General features: G+C 39.9%; 1 protein-coding gene across 1 annotated transcript in view; it reads right to left on the bottom strand.

The window, feature by feature from the left end:
• Positions 1-13,250: 13,250 nt before the first annotated feature.
• The window catches only part of c1qtnf4 (C1q and TNF related 4), a 72,902-nt gene continuing 60,275 nt past the window's right edge, over positions 13,251-25,877 (bottom strand). The window contains exon 2 of the mRNA XM_060911468.1: positions 13,251-14,359. Within this exon, the coding sequence (XP_060767451.1) occupies positions 13,251-14,354 (1,104 nt within the window). The 5' untranslated portion in view covers positions 14,355-14,359. The remainder of the gene's footprint in view (positions 14,360-25,877) is intronic.

The following is a 25,877-nucleotide window of genomic DNA, read 5'->3' as shown; positions in this document are numbered from 1 at the left end:
ACTGACATTGATAATAAAATTTGTAAAAATATATATTGATATATTTTATATTTTTTTCCCCTCCACATCTGGGAGGGCGGCGCCCGAGCGCCCCCTATTAGCCAGCCGCCACTGCCCGGCCCGCCTGGCAAATTTCAAAAATCAATGTGGCCCCTGAGCCAAAAAGTTTGCCCACCCCTGGTCTAATGTCTTAACAGAAATTGAAAAGATACTAGGATTAAAACTGGGGATGGACCCATTGTCTCTTATATTAGGCCTGCCTGCTAGAGGTGTAAAGCTAACAAATCAAAGACTGTTCTGCATTCTTACATTTGCAGCTAGGAAGAACATTTTGTTGCAGTGGATTAGTGATAAATAACCAAATGTTAAGGGTTGGCATAAAGTGCTGTTTGATTTGGTGCCTTTGGAATACTTGACTTGTATATCACATTCAAAATCAAACCAGTTTTATAAAGTTTGGGAACCTTATTTGAATTACTTGGACCCCAATGTGTCTTCCATTCTGTTACAGGGATTCCCTGGAAGGCCATAATAAGGGGACGCATTGCTGTACACCTAGTTTTCTTTTCCTTCATTTACTTTCTTTTTACTTCCTTTATTAATGTGGATACTGTATGTGTGTAGCAGAGCCATTGTGTGTTGTTGTGTTGAAGTTTTGTGTTTTTTTTTAGTTTGCTTGCTTGTGTTGTTGGAAAAAGGAAAATTAATAAACACATAAAAAAAACCTTGTACACAATTCTAGTGGGTTTTTATTTATTTATTTTTTAAAGTTGTATGCTGTACATTGTGCCACAGGGGAAAAAAAACAGTTCAAAGAAATTACTGGAAGCCCAAATATTGCCATGACATTCATATCTAAGATGACCATCTCACTGTATGTAAACTTCTGACCAAAACAGCATAAAAGGGGAAAATCCAAATGATCAAAATAGTTGAACCAGAAAGACAATACAGGCATAAGCAGCTGGGTAATGTCAGACATGAGCAACTGTGTGTGTGTGTGTGTGTGTGTAAAATGAGTCCTGTGCAGTAATGAGGCTGTGATGATTGTGAACAGGTGTAAATAAGTAGAACTCAGGAAACTGTCAGTGGTGAGGTGCAGAGTGGGTGTTGTAGTCTGTGGTGACCATATTTGAAGGCAGCTGTGGAATCTTGATCTAAAACTAATAAGATTTCAGAAAAGCACGCTCTTATTGAACAAAGTAAAATATATACCTGATGTAATGAAATGTTAAGTCTCCAGTATCAGTGCTTTTGGAGCAGTATGTTTTCCACGATGTGAAAGCCTTCAGGACAGAGGACTTTGCTGTTTCTTGGTATGATGGTAAGCTGTGTGCTGCTTGCTGGTGGTTTTAATTAATTAATTAATTAATTAATTAATTAATTAATTTATTTATTTATTTATTTATTTTGGGTGTGAGTGACAGAGCGCAAGCCAGACAAGCATTCCAGGTTGGGCTATTGTAGGAAAATGGTCAGCTTGGCTCACACCACCCCATTGTTTAATTATTTTCCTATGGTTTATTGCATAGTTAATACATCTCTAATTCTCCTAATAGAATTTAACTGTCCTCCTGTTTATTCCCTGAAATAAGTCTAATATTTATATAAAATTTTGAAGAGATGGTATTCTAGGTAACACTACTCTTTTGAAAGTAATTTACCTTTTTTTTTAGGAGGTATGCATATGAGCTTAAGTTATATTTACATTCAATTTTATGGTAAAATTAAGAACAGATTTTTACTAAATTAAAAACTAAACCTGTTCCAACAGTGATTACACACCAAATTAACCGTAATGACAAAATTATTGCACACATACAAAATATGCTTATACATTGATTGATTGATTGTTTTTGACTAACATATCACCTGATGTTTTTTCCTGTAGAGCATGTTTCTATCAATTATTTTATGTAAATTAAAGGGATTCCTAGGGGATGCAAACTTCTGTGCCTTGAACAAATGTTTAGGTTTCTGGTGGCTGTCCCCCCCCATGGGTTTCTGAAACTAGGTCAACAGACTAGATTCAGATGGGTGACCAATTCAAGGAAAACCCAACATAGTGTATTAATAAGGTGCTGAATCACCACAAACTGTATAACTGCTTCAGTACACACTGGCAGGCTCTATGGGTCCCTGAAACCATATGGGTATCTTCCAAAATACATTTCCACTATTGCAGTGTTTCTCAACCACGGGGTTGCAGCCTATTATTGAGCCATGTAGTGCCATCTAGTGAGCTGCAAATTTTTTTTCAAGTTTAAAGCCAAATACTAAGTAGTTCAGCATGTCTTAGGGCCCTAAATCCGGTAGCTGGTTTGACATTCACTTTTCAAGTGGAATAAATATTTGTGGGTAAATTAATAACAAGCCTTTACTTTTGTCACACTCCTCCTCTACATTTAACTCGCGCGTGCATGCACAGAATAAATACATTTGTGGGTAAATTATATGGATCTGTGATGCCTGCTGGAAGAGAAGAGCAGGGACGATTGAGAATCGAGTGGCTGTGCTTTGTTTACACATGATACTAAAATTTGTAGCATCCAAGCAAACATCTCAAAGACGCAGACAAAAAGCCCAGAAATTCCAACTTACCTGGGCAGCAGTGATACAGGATTTATCTTGTAGTGTCCTGATCACCAGCTATTTAACTCAGCCACGTATAAAAAGTTGTACGCCTCCATGCTCTCCTAGGTTTTCATCTGTTTGTCTGTGTAGAATGATGTCTACAGCACCAGGTAGTTTGCGATGTCGGGGGGGAATCAACGGATGGATAATTTTCCAACTCATCATGAATGAATCTGAGTAACTTTAAACACGATAAGTTGATCAGCAGAGCTGGTGGGGTCGTGCATGTACAGATACAAATAATTACAAATACAAAAGGCAAAAAATATACACAATCTTTTTAAAAACCTTTAAATCTGTTGATTATCTTCACATTAAGTTAATAGTAGCCTGTGCATAACTATTGTCTTTGTATTTAGTTATGGCTACAATAGGATCAAAACTTATTCTACTAATGTCAAATTTAGCTTGTAAATTTTTCTTTCATAGGAAAAATGCTCCTTTGTCAATGTGTAAGGATCTATCCCATTGAGTGGTTTCTAGATCTACTTCTTTTGAGCGTACTTCTGGGTTTTAATAACTTGCTTGTTTGCTGTACACAAACATGGCAAGTTCTTGCGTTACTCGACCAGACTCCACTTTTGGATCATTAACCCCTTTGGACTGAGAATGCCCTGCATGCATGGTTTGGCTTCTGACACATCCATACAGTTTTAAATACAATACCTACAGTTAAAAAAAAAGTTATTGCATTTATTTAATTCCTGGGCTCCATACTGTAAGAGGGAGTGATGTTGCATCCCATTAATACACATTACAATCAATTATTAGATTCTAATAGAATAGATGTGCCAAAATAATTGGGGATCTTTTTTAATGGGCCCCAACTCGTTACAAATATGAATAGGTGGGCCTTAAAGCAGAAAAGGTTGAGAACCCCTGCACTATTGGTGATGGAGAGCACACTGTAACATGTTGCTCTAAAATCTCCCAATGCTGTTCAGTTACACTGAGATCTAATGAGTAAATAGCATATTTACATAATTTATTCAGTGAATCCTTGTGTCCTGTGGATAGGGGGCAGGGTCATCCTAGAAGAGACCACTCCCATTAAGATAGAAATTATTCATCATAAGATAAAAATGATCAGTCAAAATAACTTTGTATGGAACAGAATGGACCCAAACCATGCTGGCAAAATGCCCCCTTAGCATAAGTCATCTGATCCCCTCACTGTAAGGGCCAAGCATTCAGGTCTGTACCACTCTCTTGGTGTACATCACACTCGCACTCTCCCGCTTACATGGTCCAGGATGACTCATCTGACCAAATCCCTTTATTCTCTGTAAGCCAGTGCCTGTCTCTGTAATGAGGTGTTTATTCCCTGCAGCCCTACTATAATAACCTGTTCTGTATAGTTGTAGATGGACTATTCTTGCAGCATTAATGTTGGCGTCCATTGTTAACATTTCTGAATCGCTTAAACAACACTTACACTAATGCATGGCTTATTTCACAATGTCTCGTAGATCTTTAGATGTAGAATGCAGAGGTAATTTTTGTCAGTGTTCCTATTGAGAGCAGTCTTTGTGCCCTAGCAATGAACCCTCTTACAAAGTCACTTTGAGCAGGTCAACCAGGTCTGCTGAGCGTTTTTTCTACGCTTTATAGACTATGGTAAGATGTTAATTACTTAATTGTTTCATGCAGTATGGGAGCATACACGCACTCAAGGACGCGTTATCCTAATGGGCTTCATGGGCAGCTGCCCAGGGCCTCGGCCACTAGGGGGCCTTGGAGGTAGCGAGATCGGAAAATATTAAACGATATTTTCAGAAGTTTTGATCATATCGATAACATTTTTGATGCATTTCGCCACCCATAAGGAAGCCCACCTTGTCCTGTCGCATAAATCACCCATCATTGTCAATATGATCACTGTCCACCATGTCTTCACACGCTACGCCAGCTTGAGTTCAATGATTTAATTAATGACTTCGCTTTCCAGAAAAGTAGGAAAGTGCCCTTGTAAGTTGACCCATGGCTGTCAAACTGAATGCGCAAAGCTGTGTGCCACTGCTGTTTGGGACATTACGTGTGTGAAAGGATGAAATATTTCACATAGCCTAACATTTTGAGATTTATTTCTGAGAAGCAAGATATTTTTCTTTCTTTGTTATCGCTCTTTGTTTTCACAAGTTAAAAGGCGCCTGGATTCCAAAATGAAAACGAACGGTTATATACCAAATGAATGTTCTTGTTCTGAATACTAAAGAAACTGTTGTAGGCCTAGGTTATGTTCTTGACATGTTGTTCATTGACTCACTCATTCAAAGGCTTCTTGAGGCTAAAACGTTAGTTAACCAGACTTGTTAACCGTGATGTCTGATGGATTTTTTTCACCATGCAATTGCCTATTTCACCACTGCTTTTTCTCGATTAAATAGGTGTTGATGGATATAAAGTTTTATCGTTCAATAGTATTTCTAATTGTGCCACTGTCATTATTTAAGTTTCTGTGTCTAGTTAGACAGGCACGTCTGAGGGGGTGAATTTGCTGAGCACAGTTGACAACAGGCGGGGGTGGGACCTCAGGGGTGTGTCTGCCCAGGGCCTCAGCAAGGGTTATCGCGGCCCTGCACACACTGCAGACATGTAGTATATATCCAGTAATAAAATGTTTTTTTCTTTTGATATTTTTATTACAGTTCTCTCAAGTATTACAAAACTACACACCAAAATATGAGCTTGTGAGAGGGGAAAAATATCACAGAAGTAAAAGTCCTACAATAATTGAAGGATGATACTCTTCTGTTGCTGTTAAATGAGGAAATTGCAGATAATGTGGTATGGCCCATCAGTGGCACTGTTCAGCATGACTTGCTGTCAGTTGCATTTATGTTTTAGACAGATTTTCTTAGTGGTCACCTATTGCAGGTTTTACCTAAAATAATTTAATAATAGCAGTCAGTTGTGTATGTGATATTTTTGTCACTTGTTTTCCTTAGTGACCATTTGTAAGTTGTTCTTGATGGCTAATGTAGTGGTGCTTGAAAGTTTGTGAACCCTTTAGAATTTCGTATATTTCTGCATAAATATGACTTAAAACATCAGATTTTCACACGAGTCCTAAAAGTAGATAAAGAGAGCCCAGTTAAACAAATGAGACAAAAATATTATACTTGGTCATTTATTTATTGAGGAAAATGATCCAATATTACATATCTGTGAGTGGCAAAAGTATGTGAACCTTTGCTTTCAGTATCTGGTGTGACCCTCTTGTGCAGCAATAACTGCAACTAAACGTTTCCAGTAACTATTGATCAGTCCTGCACACCGGCTTGGAGGAATTTTAGCCCATTCCTCCCTACAGAACAACTTCAATTCTGGGATGTTGGTGGGTTTCCTCACATGAACTGCTCGCTTCAGGTCCTTCCACAACATTTCAATTGGATTAAGGTCAGGACTTTGACTTGGCCATTCCAAAACATTAACTTTATTCTTCTTTAACCATTCTTTGGTAGAATGACTTGTGTGCTTAAGGTTGTTGTCTTGCTGCATGACCCACCTTCTCTTGAGATTCAGTTCATGGACAGATGTCCTGACATTTTCCTTTAGAATTCGGTGGTATAATTCAGAATTCATTGTTCCATCAATGATGGCAAGCTGTCCTGGCCCAGATGCAGCAAAACAGGCCCAAACCATGATACTACCACCACTATGTTTCACAGATGGGATAAGGTTCTTATGCTGGAATGCAGTGTTTTCCTTTCTCCAAACATAACGCTTCTTATTTAAACCAAAAAGTTCTATTTTGGTCTCATCCTTCCACAAAGCATTTTTCCAATAGCCTTCTGGCTTTTCCACATGATCTTTTGCAAACTGCGGACAAGCAGCAATGTTCTTTTTGGAGAGCAGTGGCTTTCTCTTTGCAATCCTGCTATGCACACCATTGTTGTTCAGTGTTCTCCTGATGGTGAACTCATGAACATTAAAGGAGATACACAGAACCTTTTATTTTTAAATAAATTTGAGTGGATAGTATCTCCACCCTTGTATGCTGCATAAATGGGAATTAAAAGTATATATTTTTGAGAGTTAAAATCGACCACAAAGTTGGCATTCGAGCTGCCCTGCTGAGCCAGCCAGCCCTGAGTGCATGACATCACAGCAGGAACCGATTTTAAGGCCGAGGCCTTTGAAGCTATCGACCAAAGTCATATAAATAAAAATTTATGGTGAAAGTAAGAAATACCGTTACCGACTTGCTCAACTAAGACTGATTTGACTTCACTGATTGTGGGTTGACTCTCATTAAAACAGGACAGGTGTTTATAACTTTTGCAACATACATGTACATGCATGCATTTTCACTGATAAAACATAAAAGGCTAATTAAATAATCAGATGAACTGAGACAATCACTTTCTGAAGTGAAATTAATCTTATACCGGTAACTTAAATACACAATACAAGTTACATGTATTAATCTAAATGCAGGTAAACAACGTGTTTTTGTTGTTTTGTATCCACATGAGTCACAGCTTACCTGTTTGTGTTCTCACTTCTTGAAGGCTGATCTTGTAGCTGATTGTTTTGAAACAATCTGACTTTCAGTTGTTCGTTCAGTTCTCCGTTCATTCGCTTCTTCCACGTAAGGGTGAGATGGCAGCAATATCCAGTGAAGAAATCAGACGGCTGCGCCACTCATTCTCCATTTTCTCCATTGTGAGTACTTCGCCATTACTGCTCGGTTCAGGCAATTACTAAAACCCGGGACGGGACAGAACGGAACATCACCGATTTTAGCAACAACCGCAGGGAGGTCACTGCCAGAGCGATGTCCCATTCCGTCCCAGGTTTTACCAACAACCCTTGGCTCAAGCCCCGGGAGAGCTGGTGCAACTGAACTTACTTTCCTTTAAAAAATAAAATAAAATAAATGCTTTCCTTTTCTTGTAGATTTATTTAATTGTTGATACTGCACCCTCTTTCAATACGGGCTTATAGTCAACACTCCTCAACAGATCAGAGGTCTTGTATGAGTCTTCAGTAAAATGCGCAGAGGAGAGGAGAGACCACTTCATCGGCGCCCAATGTGCCCATGAACTTCTTGCAAAATGCATCCATATCTTTGCAGTTTGAACATTCTTGGGCCATGAATACAACGTAAATCCATCTTCTGTCATGTTGCTGGCACATCTACATGGCATGGTGATAAATTAGCTCAAAGTAGAGGATCGGCGTTGCAGTCAGCTCTGTTTTAGTATAGTGGAAATGGCGATGAGACCAATAGACGTCCTGCTGTGATGTTACGGATGTCAACGTCATTCACTCAAACCACTACCTATATGAATCACTATATTAGATTTATTGTTAATGCTTAGAACTATTCCTGTGCCATTCTTGAGGTCTCAAGCCATTTATAAACAAAAGTGAGGCCATGGTTCTGCATATATGCTTTAATATTAGCCAATGTGAGAGAGGCCTTCAGCCGCTTAGAAGTTACCCTGGGGTCCTCTGTGACCTCGCTGACTATTACACGCCTTGCTCTTGGAGTGATCTTTGTTGGTCGACCACTCCTGGAGAGGGTAACAATGGTCTTGAATTTCCTCCATTTGTACGCAATCTGTCTGACTGTGGATTGGTGGAGCCCAAACTCTTTAGAGATGGTTTTGTAACCTTTTCCAGCCTGATGAGCATCAACAATGCTTTTTCTGAGGTCCTCAGAAATCTCCTTTGTTCGTGCCATGATACACTTCCACAAACATGTGTTGTGAAGATCAGACTTTGATAGATCCCTGTTCTTTAAATAAAACAGGGTGCCCACTCACACCTGATTTGTCATCCCCTTGATTGAAACACCTGACTCTAATTTCACCTTCAAATTAACTGCTAATCCCAGAGACTTACATACTTTTACCACTCACAGATATGTAATATTGGATCATTTTCCTCAATAAATAAATGACCAAGTATAATATTTTTGTCTCATTTGTTTAACTGGGTTCTCTTTATCTACTTTTAGTACTTGTGTGAAAATCTGATGATGTTTTAGGTCATATTTATGCAGAAATATAGAAAATTGTAAAGGGTTCACAAACTTTCAAGCACCACTGTATGTGCTGAAAGCTTTGTAATGCATACTGTACATGTGGTCATCTATTAGATTAACATTTTTTAGTACCAAATAATGTACTGCTAATGTACAGGGTCTCAAACTTGAAATTGGGTACAGCCAGTTTTATTTACTTTGGCATCAGTCACAAAAACATCCACAGAACACTGGAACAGAGATACAATCTCATTGGGCCTGAACTCAGACCACACAAACCAAAATTGCTAGTCAAAGACTCTAGGGTACAACTCAGTATATTCACAACAATTCCTTTTATGATCACATATTACAGTATGAATCACTATGACACCAGTCACAGAATAAACGTGAACATTCACGAGAATATAAATGGATAGAAATCAAATGAAGTATATCCCAGTGTGGAATTGTGCACATGTGCCACGTGTGCTTTTTTTAAAAATTATATCAAGTTCTCAATAGTCGCATGCATTAGGAAGTCAAGCAAAATTCGTGATTTATTTTTATTTTTTAATTTTATTTTTTTAAAGTAACTGCTCATTTTTACTAGTGATAAGAAATGTATAATCCTGGGCAGACTATTACTGTGGTCACATTAGCAAAACGTATACAATGTTCACAGCGAGTTGGTGATCCCAACAATAACACCTATAACTGTCACTCTTTAAAGTTGCCCAGAAATGTGTACACAATTCTGTGCAAGGGAAATACCAGCAAGACTCCAACGAACTGTGTCATAGAAGTCAACAATATTCCACATGCAAAACAAAGACTGTGAATAATACTGTACTTCATGAGTGCACTAAAATGCATGCAGTTTTCCCACTTTTGCTATACTTTTGCATTGCTGATGGATATTTCCACTGAAAACCTTAATTGGATAAAGGGCTGTATTCACAAAAATGATCTTATCTGAAGATTTTTTTTTATTATTCAAACAATTTATGGAACTTTGAGGTGTTTTATTATGGAATCAAATTGTAAGAGTGGGACTGACCTTATTACTATAGAAGATAGTATGTGATGGCAGTGATTGATGTAGCAGAGGGCTGCATGGAGAATTCAGAAGTGAAATACAATGTAAAACTGCATATCGGTGAAAAGTAAATAAGTAAATCGTCGTCAATGCTGAACCCAGTCGAGGCTTGAGGCAAACCATGTTTGGTTGACTTGACCAGAATTGCAGCAGTAGGGTAGCCACTTCTTTCTGCACGCGCACACACACATTCACACCTATGGGCAATTTAGAGTAGCCATTTAACCTAACTAACTGCATGTCTTTGGACTGTGGAGGAAACTGGAGCACCCAAGGGAAGCCCATGCAGACACGGAGAACATGCAAACTCCACACAGAAAGGCCCCCATTGATCACTGGGCTTAAACTCAGAACCTTCTTGCTGTGAGGTGACAGTGATAACTACTGCACCACCATGCCACCCAAATAAATAAATAACCAAACAAAAGCACGGTGGTACAGCAGGGATTGTTACAGCATCCCATCTCTAGTGTCACTGATTTGATCCTGATTTTGGATTACTGAGTTCAGATTTGAGGTAAAGATTCTGTTCTACTTGGGTTCTTGTCTGGGATGTATGGATTCCTAACACAACCCCAAGCACATGCCAGTACATGGATTGGGTATACTAAATTGCCCCTAGCCATAAATACAGTGGTGCTTGAAAGTTTGTGAACCTTTTAGAATTTTCTATATTTCTGCATAAATATGACCTAAAACAAAATCAGATTTTCACACGCATCCTAAAAGTAGATAAAGAGAGCCCAGTTAAACAAATGAGACAAAAATATTATACTTGGTCATTTATTTATTGAGGAAAATGATCCAATATTACATATCTGTGAGTGGAAAAAGTATGTGAACCTTTGCTTTCAGTATCTGGTGTGACCCTCTTGTGCAGCAATAACTGGAACTAAACGTTTCCAGTAACTATCGATCAGTCCTGCACACCGGCTTGGAGGAATTTTAGCCCATTCCTCCCTACAGAACAGCTTCAATTCTGGGATGTTGGTGGGTTTCCTCACATGAACTGCTCGCTTCAGGTCCTTCCACAACATTTCGATTGGATTAAGGTTTGACTTGGCCATTCCAAAACATTAACTTTATTCTTCTTTAACCATTCTTTGGTAGAATGACTTGTGTGCTTAGGGTTGTTGTCTTGCTGCATGACCCACCTTCTCTTGAGATTCAGTTCATGGACAGATGTCCTGACATTTTCCTTTAGAATTCACTGGTATAATTCAGAATTCATTGTTCCATCAATGATGGCAAGCCATCCTGGCCCAGATGCAGCAAAATGGGCCCAAACCATGATACTACCACCACCATGTTTCACAGATGGGCTAAGGTTCTTATGCTGGAATGCAGAGTTTTCCTTTCTCCAAACATAACACTTCTCATTTAAACCAAAAAGTTCTATTTTGGTCTCATCCATCCACAAAACATTTTTCCAATAGCCTTCTGGCTTGTCCATGTGATCTTTAGCAAACTGCAGACAAGCAGCAATGTTCTTTTTGGAGAGCAGTGTCTTTCTCCTTGCAACCCTGCCATGCACACCATTGTTGTTCAGGGTTCTCCTGATGGTGGACTCATGAACATTAACATTAGCCAATGTGAGAGAGGCCTTCAGTTGCTTAGAAGTTACCCTGGGGTCCTTTGTGACCTCACCGACTATTACATGCCTTGCTCTTGGAGTGATATTTGTTGGTCGACCACTCCTGGGGAGGGTAACAATGGTCTTGAATTTCCTCCATTTGTACACAATCTGTCTGACTGTGGATTGGTGGAGTCCAAACTCTTTATAGATGGTTTTGTAATATCTTCCAGCCTGATGAGCATCAGCAAGACTTTTTCTGAGGTCCTCAGAAATCTCCTTTGTTCATGCCATGATACACTTCCACAAACGTGTTGTGAAGATCAGACTTTGATAGATCCCTGTTCTTTAAATAAAACAGGGTGCCTACTCACACCTGATCGTCATCCCATTGATTGAAAACACCTGACTCTAATTTCACCTTCAAATTAACTGCTAATCCTAGAGGTTCACATACTTTTGCCACGCACAGATATGTAATATTGGATCATTTTCCTCAATAAATAAATGACCAAGTATAATATTTTGTCTCATTTGTTTAACTGGGTTCTCTTTATCTATTTTTAGGGCTTGTGTGAAAATCTGATGATGTTTTAGGTCATATTTATGCAGAAATACAGAAAATTGTAAAGGGTTCACAAACTTTCAAGCACCACTGTATGTGTGCATAGTGCGAGTGGACTGGTGTAACATTCAGTGTATACCTCACCTCCCTCATGCGTAGTGATCCTGGGATAGGCTGAGGATTCACCAAGACCAGGATAAAACAGGTACTGAAGATGAATGAATGAATAAATGAATGAATGAATGAATGAACACATAGATTCAACTAAATGGAATGGAGAATGATTTTGGATCCTTAAAGAGGGAAGGTGATGTATGAGAATTTAGTAAAACTTGTGGAGCTACAGGAACTCCATCATCAGTAATGAAATGAAGAAGTGGGACATGGAGCTTCAGGCATAGTCTTTCTCTCAGACTTCACTTATTTCATAACTCTATTTGTGAATTACTTTTAGACTAAAATAATAGTGTTAAAATTAGGATCAAGTCCATTCATTAGAAATAAACATTTTCCCCCTAAATTGGTCACTAAATTGGTCTGTTTACACCATCCATCCATCATCTGTAACCGCTTATCCTGTGCAGGGTGGCAGGCAAGCTGGAGCCTATCCCAGCTGACTATGGGCAAGAGGCGGGGTACACCCTGGACAAGTTGCCAGATTATCGCAGTGTCAACATATAGAGACAAACAACCATTCACATTCACACCTACAGTCAATTTAGAGCCACCAGTTAGCCTAATCTGCATGTCTTTGGGGGAAACCGGAGCACCCTGAGGAAACCTATGCAGACGCGGGGAGAACATGCAAACTCCACACAGAAAGGTCCCCATTGGCCACTGGGCTCAAACCCAGAACCTTCTTGCTGTGAGGCAACAGTGCTAACCACCGTGCCACCCTGCTTTACACTATTATAAGCTTATTGTGAACACAGCCCCAGGAATCTACACTTTTGTCATGTTATTTGTTTTGATATTGTGCTATTAACTATGAACACTGAATGAAGTGCCACTAGTTTTAAACATTTTTGCTCATGAATCTGTAGAGGACAATACTGAAAAATCAAGGCATTTTCAGTGCATAGATCTCTTTGGGGATTGGTGACACTACATTTAACACCTTTTTTGCCCACAAATTATCTGTAATACATTTTTTGTCATATTTTAATGAAACTTTTGTGCTTATAACATAGTTTCTCCACAAAAATGATAAAGCAGAAGAAACTGCAAACATTCAGAGTCCAAACAGAACAGAACAGGAACAGAAGATCACAACTTCAGGTTTCCCTGCATGAGTTCACAAGAGCCGACAGAGTGAAAGAATTTATTTGGATGCAGTCCACATGCAGACAAACCCACTGTCTTTCTGACCTCTGATCACAGACAGAGACTTGTGTCTTGGCTCCATTTAAACCCCCCTCCCCTGCTTTTGCTGCTGAAGGTGGTTGCGGGGGATTTCTGGGTAGACCAGAAATCCAGTGAAGGTGATGTACTTTGCATGATTACTGTATGCACCAAATCCTTCCCTTTGGTGACTGTAGAGCCACACTGTATCTCCTTTTTGCAGCTGCAGCATCAGGCTTTGACTCTGCAAGGCCTTTTCAGTGTCGCTGTCATCATATATCATTGCTTGGACCTCCAAGTGATTCTTCATCAACTTCACAGAAAGGGTCTTGTGTGGCAGCTTACCAGCATTGAATGAAAAATAGTAGGCCCCAGGCACACGGCATATGAATACACCTGAACTCACATTAAAGTCATTGCCAATATTGACAAATTCAGTGTCGAATGTTATTGGCTTGTGCTCAGGGTAGCCTTTATCTATACCCAGAATGCTCTGGGTGCGACCAACTGAGAAAGCAGACCTCTGGTCCTCCTCCTCCTCTACATCCCTCTTCTCTTCTTCTTTCTTTTCTTCAGTTACAGTCCCCTCTGTGTCAACTTGCTGTGGTGTATAATGGGTGAATATTGTTGCTTGGTCCTCACTGATCTGTTCTTTGTGTTCTTGGAATGTATATATATCTGGGTAAATCAGGTATCCACTGAATGTAGTGTAGTGCCCTGTGTTGCTATAGATTGCATAACGTGGGTCACCATGGAGACGTAGCCAGACAGTGTCACCGAAGTCAAGCTGCAGCATGGCGCTCTGACTCTGGACCTTCCGTTCCTCACCCCCGTTGTCATCATAGATGATTGCCTGTACCTCGTTCCGGTTCTTCATCAGCATCACTGACAGATCCCGATGTGGGAACTTCCCCACAGTGAAGGAGAAGTAGTACGCTCCAGGGATCCGGCAGCGAAATAAGCCTGTTTTTGGTTCAAAGTCACCACCGATATTCACATAGATCTTGTCAAATGTGATGACCATCTTTGGCCCACCCTCCATACTAGTAGTACGAGCAACAGAAAATGCAGAACGCAGCTCCACTGCATCAGGCATGCGTGCAAAAGCCCACACGGCCACCCCATGACACAAAGCACACAACAGCAATGACCTGGCACCGGGCAGCATCACTCCTGTAGGGAAAAAAGAGAGGCATAGACTCAAACAGGATTTTTAAACACAAACAATATGAAATGAATGTTTTAATTACAAGTAATTACAGTATGTTTTGTATCTGTTTTATTGGAATGTCACCCTGAGTCACAAGTGGAACCATCAATTTTACTTCAGTGGAGCAAGAACAATGTACAATTTTGTTTCAGAATATCAGCAACAAATTCCTGGTATGAATTTTAATGTGGTATACAGGAAATTATAGATTAACTTAATGATGATTCATTTATTCATTCATCTTCAGTAACCATTTTATCCTGACCAGGTCTGCAGTGGATCCAGAGCTCACCCAAGAACACTTTGCTCAATTCAGATATACACACCAGACCATCTGAATTTGACTTGAACCTTCTGAAGACCAATTTTTTTTCTCAGTATCTTAAAATCACAGAACTTGAGATGGCCATTACTCTAGCCAGCAAAGGATGAGATAGTGAAGAAGTGACCATACAGTATGAAAAGGAACCAATCATACATTATAAATCTTTTGTTTTTAATGCAATTTTACAATCACAAAACCACATTATTATAAAGAAAGATTTTTAAAAATGAGTTCCAGCACTACAGAATGTGCAATCGGTTTAATCTGCTTTTAATTGGAATTTGATTATTGACATTCTTATGTAGAATAAATTGAATTTCCAGGATTTGCAGCTAGACTGTGTGTTTATATTATGTTAATAACAGCCATTATAGAAGCAAATTCCAGTGGGGTGTAAGATCAAAACACAGTAAACACAGCCTTTGGTGACTGTTGTATAAGAACACTAATAGCAGGCTTGGCCTCCTTCCCTTGCCTGCAGAAGGAAGTTTATTGAAATATGTGTTGGATCAGAGTAATAAAGGGTAACAGAAGATGACTCAGTGCTATTGTGTAATGTGTGTTATTTCTGTTGTGTCATAATTTTAAAGAGAACAATAATTTTCCATAATTTTTTCTTCCATCATGGCATCAAGACATCATAGTAGCCTAACTATCAGCAAAATCAGGGTCATTTCTAAATAGCACAAAAGCAGTGATATAAATTTACTTTCTTGCCACTTAAATGTGTGCATGTAGTCTTCACCTGAGTCTCTGTTCTAATGAGAGAAGGATTTAGAATTACCACAGATTCTAAAATTGCAACAGCACTGCAATTGCTTCCCGCCAGCACAGAGGCTGAAAGCATGCACATAAAATTATGAATAATAACGGAGATCAGGTTCTCATAATGAGATCTCCTGAGATTCCAGAAGAGTAAGGGGGAGTTGGAGTATGTAACAATAATAATGTGGGTACTGTGTTTTTAAATTGAGCTTTTGTCTACATTAACAACATTATCTGATGTGAAATATATATGCGAATCTGAATCCATTCCATATGTATACTCTATGGCCAAAAGTATATAGACACCTGACCATCACACCCATATGTAGTCCTTTCACAAGCAGTTGCCACAAAGTTTTAAGCAATTGTGTCGGATGTCTTCATATATTAGAATTACAATTTCCCTTCTCTGGAAATAAAAGGGCCCAAACTTGTTCCAGCATGACAATGGACCTGTGCACGAAGCAAGCTCCACAAAAGCACAGTGTACCATGGTTGTTGTGGAAGAACTTGAGTGACCTAAACAAAGCTCAACCCCACTGAACACCTTTGGGATGAATTAGAATGCTGACTGGACCCCAGGTCTTCTCACCTGACATCAATGCCTGAGCTCACTAATGCTCTTGTGTGTTGATTATAGATGAATGAGCACAAATCCCCACAGCCATGTTCTGAAATCTAGTGGAAAGCTTTCCCAAAAGAGTGGAGGGTTATCATTACAGCAAAGGGAGGACTAAATCTGGAATGGGATGTTTAACAAACACATGTGGGTGTGATGGTCAGGTGTCCACATACTTTTTGCCATATGGGGTATATCTCTTTCTACCATAAGATTTTTCCTTTTACTAGTCAGCTATGGAATCTTCCAGTGTGTGGACTGTAGTAATGGGGATTCCATCTCTTTTTAGTGAGTCAGATCATTTTACTAAGCTCAACATAAGAACTGACCCTTTCGACTACTGAAGGCTAGCTTCCATTTCTTTCAAAACTGGACAAAGTTTGCAATATTTTGACCAGTGATTATTCTACTTTTCCTGCCTACAGCTGAGATTGTTCTGTGAAATCTTATTCTACCTTCTATTAAACATTAATAACATTACAATGCATTTTATAAATATATACATTCATTTATTTATTATACCACTTATCCATTAAGGGATGTGGGAGCCAATCCCAGCTGACTTTGTGTGAGAGGTAGGGTACACCCTGGAGAGGTTGCCAATCTATCACAGGAATCTGAACATGAACAGCACTTTCTCCTTCTTCTGTATCATTGCAGAAGTGCCCTTGAGCAAGGCACCTAACCCCCCAACTGCTCCCTGGATGTAAGCATACTGTAGTTGCCCACTGCTCTGGGTACATGTGTGCGTGCGTCTGTTCGCTGCTTCAGATGGCTTAAATGCAGAGGAGGAATTTTGCTGTGGTTGAGTGTACATGTGACAAATAAAGGCTTCTTCTTCTTCAGAGCTACACTGAGGCCAAGTTTACATGAGACCGTATCTGTCTCGTTTTCTTCGCGGATGCAGTGTCCGTTTACATTAAAATGCCTGGAAACGCCGGGAAACGGGAATCCGCCAGGGTCCACGTATTCAATCCAGATCGTGTCTGGTCCGGTGCTGTGTAAACATTGAGAATACGCGGATACGCGGATACGCTGTGCTGAGCTCTAGCTGGCGTCGTCATTGGACAACGTCACTGTGACATCCACCTTCCTGATTCGCTGGCGTTGGTCATGTGACGCGACTGCTGAAAAATGGCGCGGACTTCCGCCTTGTATCACCTTTCATTAAAGAGTATAAAAGTATGAAAATACTGCAAATACTGCCCATTGTGTAGTTATGATTGTCTTTAGGCTTGCCATCCTTCCACTTGCAAGTGGTAAGTGATATGCACTGAGATCACACACACAGCAGCTCAGTCCCGAATCACTGCTCGTGCGCTATACTCGCGCGCTCTGTGAGCTGCGCAGGGCCGGAGTGCGCACCCTCCAGAGGGCACTCGCTGTTCAGGGCGGAGTGATTTGGAGCGCAGGATGCCTGCGGAGCCGAGCGTATCCGTGTATTGGCGTTGCTGTGTGCACGCGAATCGTGTATTGGTGTTGCTGTGTGCACGCTAATCGTTTTAAAAACGTTAATCTGATGATCCGCTGATACGGTCTAATGTAAACCCCACCTGAATAACAGACAGTCATTTACACTCAAATTCACAGCTATGGGCAATTTCGAGTAGCCAGTTAACCTAATCTGCATGGAACACTTGGTGGAAACCCATGCAGGCATAAGGAGAACATGCAAACTCCACACAGAAAGGCCAGCAAACTTGAACCTAGAACCTGCTTGTTGTGATGCGACAGTGCTAACCACCACATTACCAGGTGGCCCCAGTGAACAGATTATCGAAATTATTTACATTAATTGATTGGAAAATCATCAACGCACTACAAATGTGCATTGACACATATAGTAAACATTATACAATAAGTTTTAAAAAAAGATGTCATTGTGCATGCTCTGTTTGTGCTTTAAAAAAAGAAAAATTTCCATTCATCTTGATAACTGATTCTTGTACTTGACTACATACAATATATCAAACAACAACAACAAAAAAACAGTGCACTTGTCCATCCCAGTCACTCTGCCTCATACACACAGCTGATAGGCAAACACATGAATCACCATTCAAGCGAAGAAACAGCTCAGATGCTGAAAGCATCTCTGGAAACATTATTACACTGTAAAAGTAACAGTATTGCTTACATCTACTAAACACGTCATTATGCGAGTTGGCTCTCAATGTTCACAATGACACTTGTGGACCGCTGAAAACTTCATGCTGTGAACTGCTTTGTCTGCTGAATACAAAATGTCTCCCTTTTAGAGGTAACATGGATTCCAGGTTCCACTGAAATACAAAGTAATGAATTAAATGAGATAGTTGTGAAAACATGCAGCTATGGAAAAAATTAAGAGACCACTTTAAATGGTGGTCACCATTAAAAAAAAAAGTGGTCTCGTCTTTTTCCATAGCTGTACGCAATAAGACAGTGGCAGAGGAAAGAAGACAACCATTTCCACTTGGGCTAGGTTTTGATGAAACAAAAAAAAAAAAAAAAAAAGAGTTGAAACTGAAATAACATAGCTCAACCTGGATAAAACCAGATATTTCAAAGTAATTTAAAGTGCGTCTGTAGGTTCAGGCAATTGAGTTGCATACAATGTTGCACTAATGGCTTGTTTTATTGTGCATATCACAGTATGCACAGAGCACTGTACACTGTATTTCCCTACAAAAAATTGTGTGTGTGTGCGCGCGTGTGTGTGTGTGCGTGCACGCACACACTTATGGGGGAATGGAGGTTTACAGGGACATAAAATTTAAAAAATGAAGCATGGATCAAGATGTTGGAAACTGTAGGTGTTTCAAGTGAGGTAGTGAAGGGTGTAATACATTTGGTCAAAATAGGAAGGAATTGCATGATAACTAGTGCCATAGCATGCAAAAGAGTGTTGGGTACTTATTTACATGTGACTTGAATGATGCTGTCAAAAGGGAGGTATTACGAGATGAGTGTTTGTTTGGGTATGCTAAAATGAAAGCATTTACTTTTGTAGATTTTCTTTTGTAACAAGGCAAAAACAAGTTTAAAAAAAAGTCTACCTGGTCTTCCTAATGGTATAGTTAACAATTTAAAAAAAATACAACCCCGATTCCAAAAAAGTTGGGACAAAGTACAAATTGTAAATAAAATCGGAATGCAATGATGTGGAAGTTTCAAAAGTTTTTCCGGCCTTGACCCTTACGCACAGAGATTCTTCCAGATTCTTTGAATCTTTTGATGATATTATGCACAGTAGATGATGATATGTTCAAACTCTTTGCAATTTTACACTGTCGAACTCCTTTCTGATATTGCTCCACTATTTGTCGGCGCAGAATTAGGGGGATTGGTGATCCTCGTCCCATCTTTACTTCCGAGAGCCGCTGCCACTCCAAGATGCTCTTTTTATACCCAGTCATGTTAATGACCTATTGCCAATTGACCTAATGAGTTGCAATTTGGTCCTCCAGCTGTTCCTTTTTTGTACCTTTAACTTTTCCAGCCTCTTATTGCCCCTGTCCCAACTTTTTTGAGATGTGTTGCTGTCATGAAATTTCAAATGAGCCAATATTTGACATGAAATTTCAAAATGTCTCACTTTCGACACTTGATATGTTGTCTATGTTCTATTGTGAATACAATATCAGTTTTTGAGATTTGTACATTATTGCATTCTGTTTTTATTTACAATTTGTACTTTGTCCCAACATTTTTGGAATTGGGGTTGTATATTTTATGATTTTAATTATTTTAATTATTGTTTAAAATAAATAAATAAATAAATAAATAAATATATATAGGGGCGGCACGGTGGTGTAGTGGTTAGCGCCGTCGCCTCACAGCAAGAAGGTCCGGGTTCGAGCCCTGTGGCCGGCGAGGGCCTTTCTGTGTGGAGTTTGCATGTTCTCCCCATGTCCGCGTGGGTTTCCTCCGGGTGCTCTGGTTTCCCCCACAGTCCAAAGACATGCAGGTTAGGTTAACTGGTGACTCTAAATTGACCGTAGGTGTGAATGGTTGTCTGTGTCTATGTGTCAGCCCTGTGATGACCTGGTGACTTGTCCAGGGTGTACCCCGCCTTTTGCCCGTAGTCAGCTGGGATAGGCTCCAGCTTGCCTGCGACCCTGTAGAACAGGATAAAGCGGCTACAGATAATGAGATGAGATGATATATATATATATATATATATATATAATTTTTATTAAGGTATAACATACTGGTTGGCGTGTGTTTGCTTTGTGGCCATTTTAAATAAAGTTTGGAAGATGGAGCATTCTGAATGACCTTGTAACTGCTGATTTCATTTATATCATAGCATCCAATGAATTTAGCAGCGTCATTGGTAGGGCAGCCAGAATGAATTTTGATGTTCTCACCAGGTTTGGTGTGAGCATAGGGTTAGGCTTACACCTAAACCACAATCAAATACTTTGGTTCTTTTTAAAATAAAAGCTTCAGTTAAATAAGGGTTGAGCCAAATGTCTCCACAAAGCTAATACTCTCTCTCTCTCTCTCTCTCACACACACACACACACACACTTTCACTCTCTTTCATACCTCTCTTCTTCTCTTCTTCCATCTGCTGTACAGTGGTGCTTGAAAGTTTGGGAACCCTTTAGAATTTTCTATATTTCTGCATAAATTCTACACATTCTACAGAGGCAGCATCGAGAACATCCTGACCAGCTGCATCACTGTGTGGTACGGCGCCTGCACCGTGTCCTGCTGCAAGACTCTACAGCGCATCGTGAGAGCAGCTGAGAGGATCATTGGTGTCCCTCTCCCTTCTCTTATGGATATTTATAACTCCCGCCTCACCCGCAAAGCTATCAGGATCGCAGGTGACCCCACCCACCCATCTCACAGCCTCTTCAGCCTGCCGCCGTTGGGGAGGAGACTGCGGAGTCTCCGGGCCAAAACCAGCAGGCTCAAGAACAGTTTCTTTCACCAGGCGGTCAGGAGGCTCAACTCCCTCCCTGTTCTGCCCCTCCTTCCCCCTCTGCCCCCTGCCACAGATTCTGCTCGCACACCCCCCTGCCCCCCCTTCAGCATCTGACATGTCATCCTCACAGTTTCCCCCCCAACACACACACACACACACACACACACACACACACACACACACACACACACACACACACACACACACACACACACACATCTCATCGTTCATTAACACACTGAACTCAGGGACAGCACATCTCACTTTACCTCGTTCATTAATGCACTGAACTCAGGGACCGCACATCTCACTTTACCTCGTTCATTAATGCACTGAACTCAGGGACCGCACATCTCACTTTACCTCACTCATTTGCACTATTCCGCACTACCTCACCTTAACAGCTGCTAGTTTGTTTATACTGCTTATTTTATGTTTCATGTTTACCTGTTATACCTCAAGTGCCCTTGACTGTTTGGTTATTTGTACCAATTTATATATATATATATATATATATATATATATATATATATATATATATATATATATATATATATATATATGTATGTGTGTGTGTGTGTGTGTATATATATATATATATATATATATATATATATATATATATATATATATATATATATATATGAGTGTTTAGTCTAGTTCATATCTAGAGTGTTTATACTGTTTATATTGTCTGTTTGAGTGTTTAGTCTGTCTTGTTCTTATTTAGTGTTTATACTGTTTATACTGTTTATATTGTTTGAGTGTTTAGTCTATGTCTAGTTCCTATCTAGAGTGTTTATACTGTTTATATTGTTTGTTTTTTTCAATTATTCTATTTTTATTTATTGCATTGCCAGTTTGCACCGTGGGTCAGAGAGGACTGATATTTCATCTGTGCTGTATGTCGAGCATGTATAGCATATTTGACAATAAAGTTGACTTGACTTGACTAAATATGACCTAAAACATCATCAGATTTTCACACAAGTACTAAAAGTAGATAAATTAAACAAATGAGACAAAAATATTATACTTGGTCATTTATTTATTGAGGGAAATGATCCGATATTGCATATGTGTGAGTGGCAAAAGTATGTGAACCTCTAGGATTAGCAGTTAATTTGAAGGTAAAATTAGAGTCAGGTGTTTTCAATCAATAGGATGACAATCAGGTGTGAGTGGGCACTGTTTTATTTAAAGAACAGGGATCTATCAAAGTCTGATCTTCACAACACGTTTGTGGAAGTGTATCATGGCACAAACAAAGGAGATTTCTGAGGACCTCAGAAAAAGCATTGTTGATGCTCATCAGGCTGCAAAAGGTTACAAAACCATCTCTAAAGAGTTTGGACTCCACCAATCCACAGTCAGACAGATTGTGTACAAATGGAGGAAATTCAAGACCATTGTTACCCTCCCCAGGAGTGGTCGACCAACAAAGATCACTCCAAGAGCAAGGCGTGTAATAGTTGGTGAGGTCACAAAGGACCCCAGGGTAACTTCTAAGCAACTGAAGGCCTCTCTCACATTGGCTAATGTTCATGAGGCCACCACCAGGAGAACACTGAACAACAATGGTGTGCATGGCAGGGATGCAAGGAGAAAGCCACTGCTCTCCAAAAAGAACATTGCTGCTCATCTGCAGTTTGCTAAAGATCACATGGACAAGCCAGAAGGCTACTGGAAAAAGGTTTTGTGGAAGGATGAGACCAAAATAGAACTTTTCGGTTTAAATGAGAAGCGTTATGTTTGGAGAAAGGAAAACACTGCATTCCAGCATAAGAACCTTATCCCATCTGTGAAACATGGTGGTGGTAGTACCAGCGAATTCTAAAGGAAAATGTCAGAACATCTCTCCATGAACTGAATCTCAAGAGAAGGTGGGTCATGTAGCAAGACAACGACCCTAAGCACACAAGTCGTTCTACCAAAGAATGGTTAAAGAAGAATAAAGTTAATGTTTTGGAATGGCCAAGTCAAAGTCCTGACCTTAATCCAATCGAAATGTTGTGGAAGGACCTGAAGCGAGCAGTTCATGTGAGGAAACCCACCAACATCCCAGAGTTGAAGCTGTTCTGTACGGAGGAATGGGCTAAAATTCCTCCAAGCCAGCGTGCAGGACTGATCAACAGTTACCGGAAACGTTTACTTGCAGTTATTGTTACACAAGGGGGTCACACCAGATACTTAAAGCAAAGGTCCACATACGTTTGCCACTCACAGATATGTAATATTGGGTCATTTTCCTCAATAAATAAATGACCAAGTATAATATTTTTGTCTCATTTGTTTTACTGGGTTCTCTGTATCTACTTTTTAGGACTTGTGTGAAAATCTGATGATGTTTTAGGTCATATTTATGCAGAAATATAGAAAATTCTCAAGGGTTCACAAACTTTCAAGCACCACTGTACCTTTATTTTTTAAAAATCTCCCTCTTTCTATAATTCTGTCAGTTCTTTTTGCCTTAGATCTGCTCTGTCACTCTTTCTTTCATTGAGTCTGACAGGCTGAGTTTAAAGGCCTACTTCTGTGTATTCAAATAATCATGCTTGCCTGTGTGATTATTTGAATGTAATTAAATCATGCATCCAGTTTTATCAATACTACAGCAAGTTTTTTTCTCTTTGAAGAATTAAAAAATGAGCCCCTTTTCACAAATTATCTGCCACCTCTCACGATCCCACACAGTAATGTCCTCATAAAAACTGTCCAGTATAATTCTTTATACTGACTGCAAACCAACAGTATGGTGATGCAGTGTTATAACATAATGAATGTGTGTTAGGATAAGAGATAAGGTTCAGGAACTTCACTTCAGCCTCAGCACAAAATGCATGCTCACACATAATATTTTGCTTTATATAGAGTTGTATACATTGTAGATATAACTAAAATAACGTTAAAATGTCTATATTTGTTAATTGGATAATTAAAGTGTTAACAAAAGTGTTAACTGAAAGTGTGTATGTCAGAGACAGTGTGCATTAGACAATTCTTATTTAAAGCTCTTGAGAAAATCTGAAAAATTGACAGGGACTGAAAAAGAAGGATATACAAGGGAAAGGCATTTAAGATTTTTACGTCACTGCCAATATTTTACTCCTGATTTGCTGCTGAAAAACATTTGCAAGACTTTTCTAAGTACATGAACAAAGACACAGGTTAAGTCTAATGCTGATAGAAAGGTGAAAGATGAAATATCTTAGTCCACGGAATAACACAAGTTCTGTCAGGACCACTTTCATCAAGGAACTTTATTTACATTGTAATATTTGCAACAAGTTTTATTTGGCAGGTGGTTCTGTTCTGGGACCTCCCTGCCCTTCGATGTGCATACATGAAAAGCCTTGGGGCAGGCAGAACACACCTCCTGTTATAGAAGAATGAGATACCGTTCCACCCACCCAACAGAAGGAGACCAGAACTGGTGTTCAGATCTGCAGCCTGTATCCAAGCTCACCCTATCATGGTGTTCTCTACAGATTTACAGAGGTCAAGAAATCTGGATACAAAATAGCATCCCTTGGGAATAACACGCATTGCGTAATTAAGATGTCCAAACATAGAAACAATCCCTTTTGAAATTGCTATTGCCTTCTGCACTTCTCATGACCTCTCTGATGAAATTACATTTTTTTCCAAGAGGCAGTGAAGCTTGCATCCGGTTGCTGTTTAAGGTGATGCCTAGAAATTCTATAGACTGGAGAGGGCCTGATGTTTTCTCTTCAGATAGAGAAATACCCAAATTGTAAATGTATGTTTGAGCACTAAGATACATCGGTCTGGCTTTGAATTGGGTCGTCCACTAGCAAAAGTCACTAGCAAGAGGTGAAGCATGAAAGCAATTTACAGTTGTTAAAGAGGGTCCAACCCCTGATGAGGTGTCAAATATTTTGGACTGCTGCGACTACCAAACATGAGCCTGACTGAGAAATACATCCTATCTCTCCATTTAGCCAAATAAATACCAATGCAAAGGGTGTAAAGGCATGACATGAATGAGACTATTGTTGTTTTGAGCTTTGTCATTGCAAAGAGCAGATAAATCAATTGTTAGGTGGGTTTTTTTGTTGTTTTTTTCTCTTTCCCCAAAATATTTACAGGGAGCTATACCTATAGTGTTAATGCAAGTTGTCAGATTGAATAGTTGGGTGGTGATGTCATTGTTTTGCAATGCAGGAGCTGGCCCCACGGCTAACTTGGGAGCATGGAGGATGTAAATAAACCCTCTGTTGCCGGGAAACACAAACTTGTAGAAGGAGCTGACCAGACTCCAGGGCTTGGATTCTGGAGTTCATGGTGGCAGGTGATACTGGATGCTGGACAAGGCTGACAAGGAGGTGCGGCTTCTGAGCTTAGATTTGCGATCTCTTGTGTAGGTATCATGCCGCCATTTTGTCTCTGGGGACTACAAGTCCCAGTCCTCTTCCGCGTGACCTACGTCACGCGTGGGCAGGATCATCTACGTCATCCTCCAGGAAGGCATAAACCGCCTGGAATTCCTCAGCCCTTTGTCTCTCGCGTCCGGTTTCCAAGGAGTCGAGACGCATAAAGAGATGCTCTCAAACCCGAAAACACTTCCTTCTTGCAAGATCCATCATTCAGCGTGATTTCTTACCCTTGGCCAAGGTAAACTCTAGAATAGCGCGATCTTTAAACTCAACCTGAGTTACAACCGGTTTATTTGTATTAGAAGTGACGTCACGACTGCAGCCCAGGCAGTTAAAAGTTAAGAAGCGATTGAATCCTTTTTAACTCAAAAGCGCTGTGCATCTTATTCTGATCAGAGACCTTTCCTCACGAACGCTGAAGTTCGGACCAAGAGTCCTCTGCTTTCCACGGGAACCA

This window comes from Neoarius graeffei, chromosome 27, assembly GCF_027579695.1.
Source record: "Neoarius graeffei isolate fNeoGra1 chromosome 27, fNeoGra1.pri, whole genome shotgun sequence".
Lineage (NCBI taxonomy): Eukaryota > Metazoa > Chordata > Actinopteri > Siluriformes > Ariidae > Neoarius > Neoarius graeffei.
The sequence above is the reverse complement of the archived record's forward strand: the minus strand, read 5'-3'. Positions and strand labels throughout refer to the sequence as shown.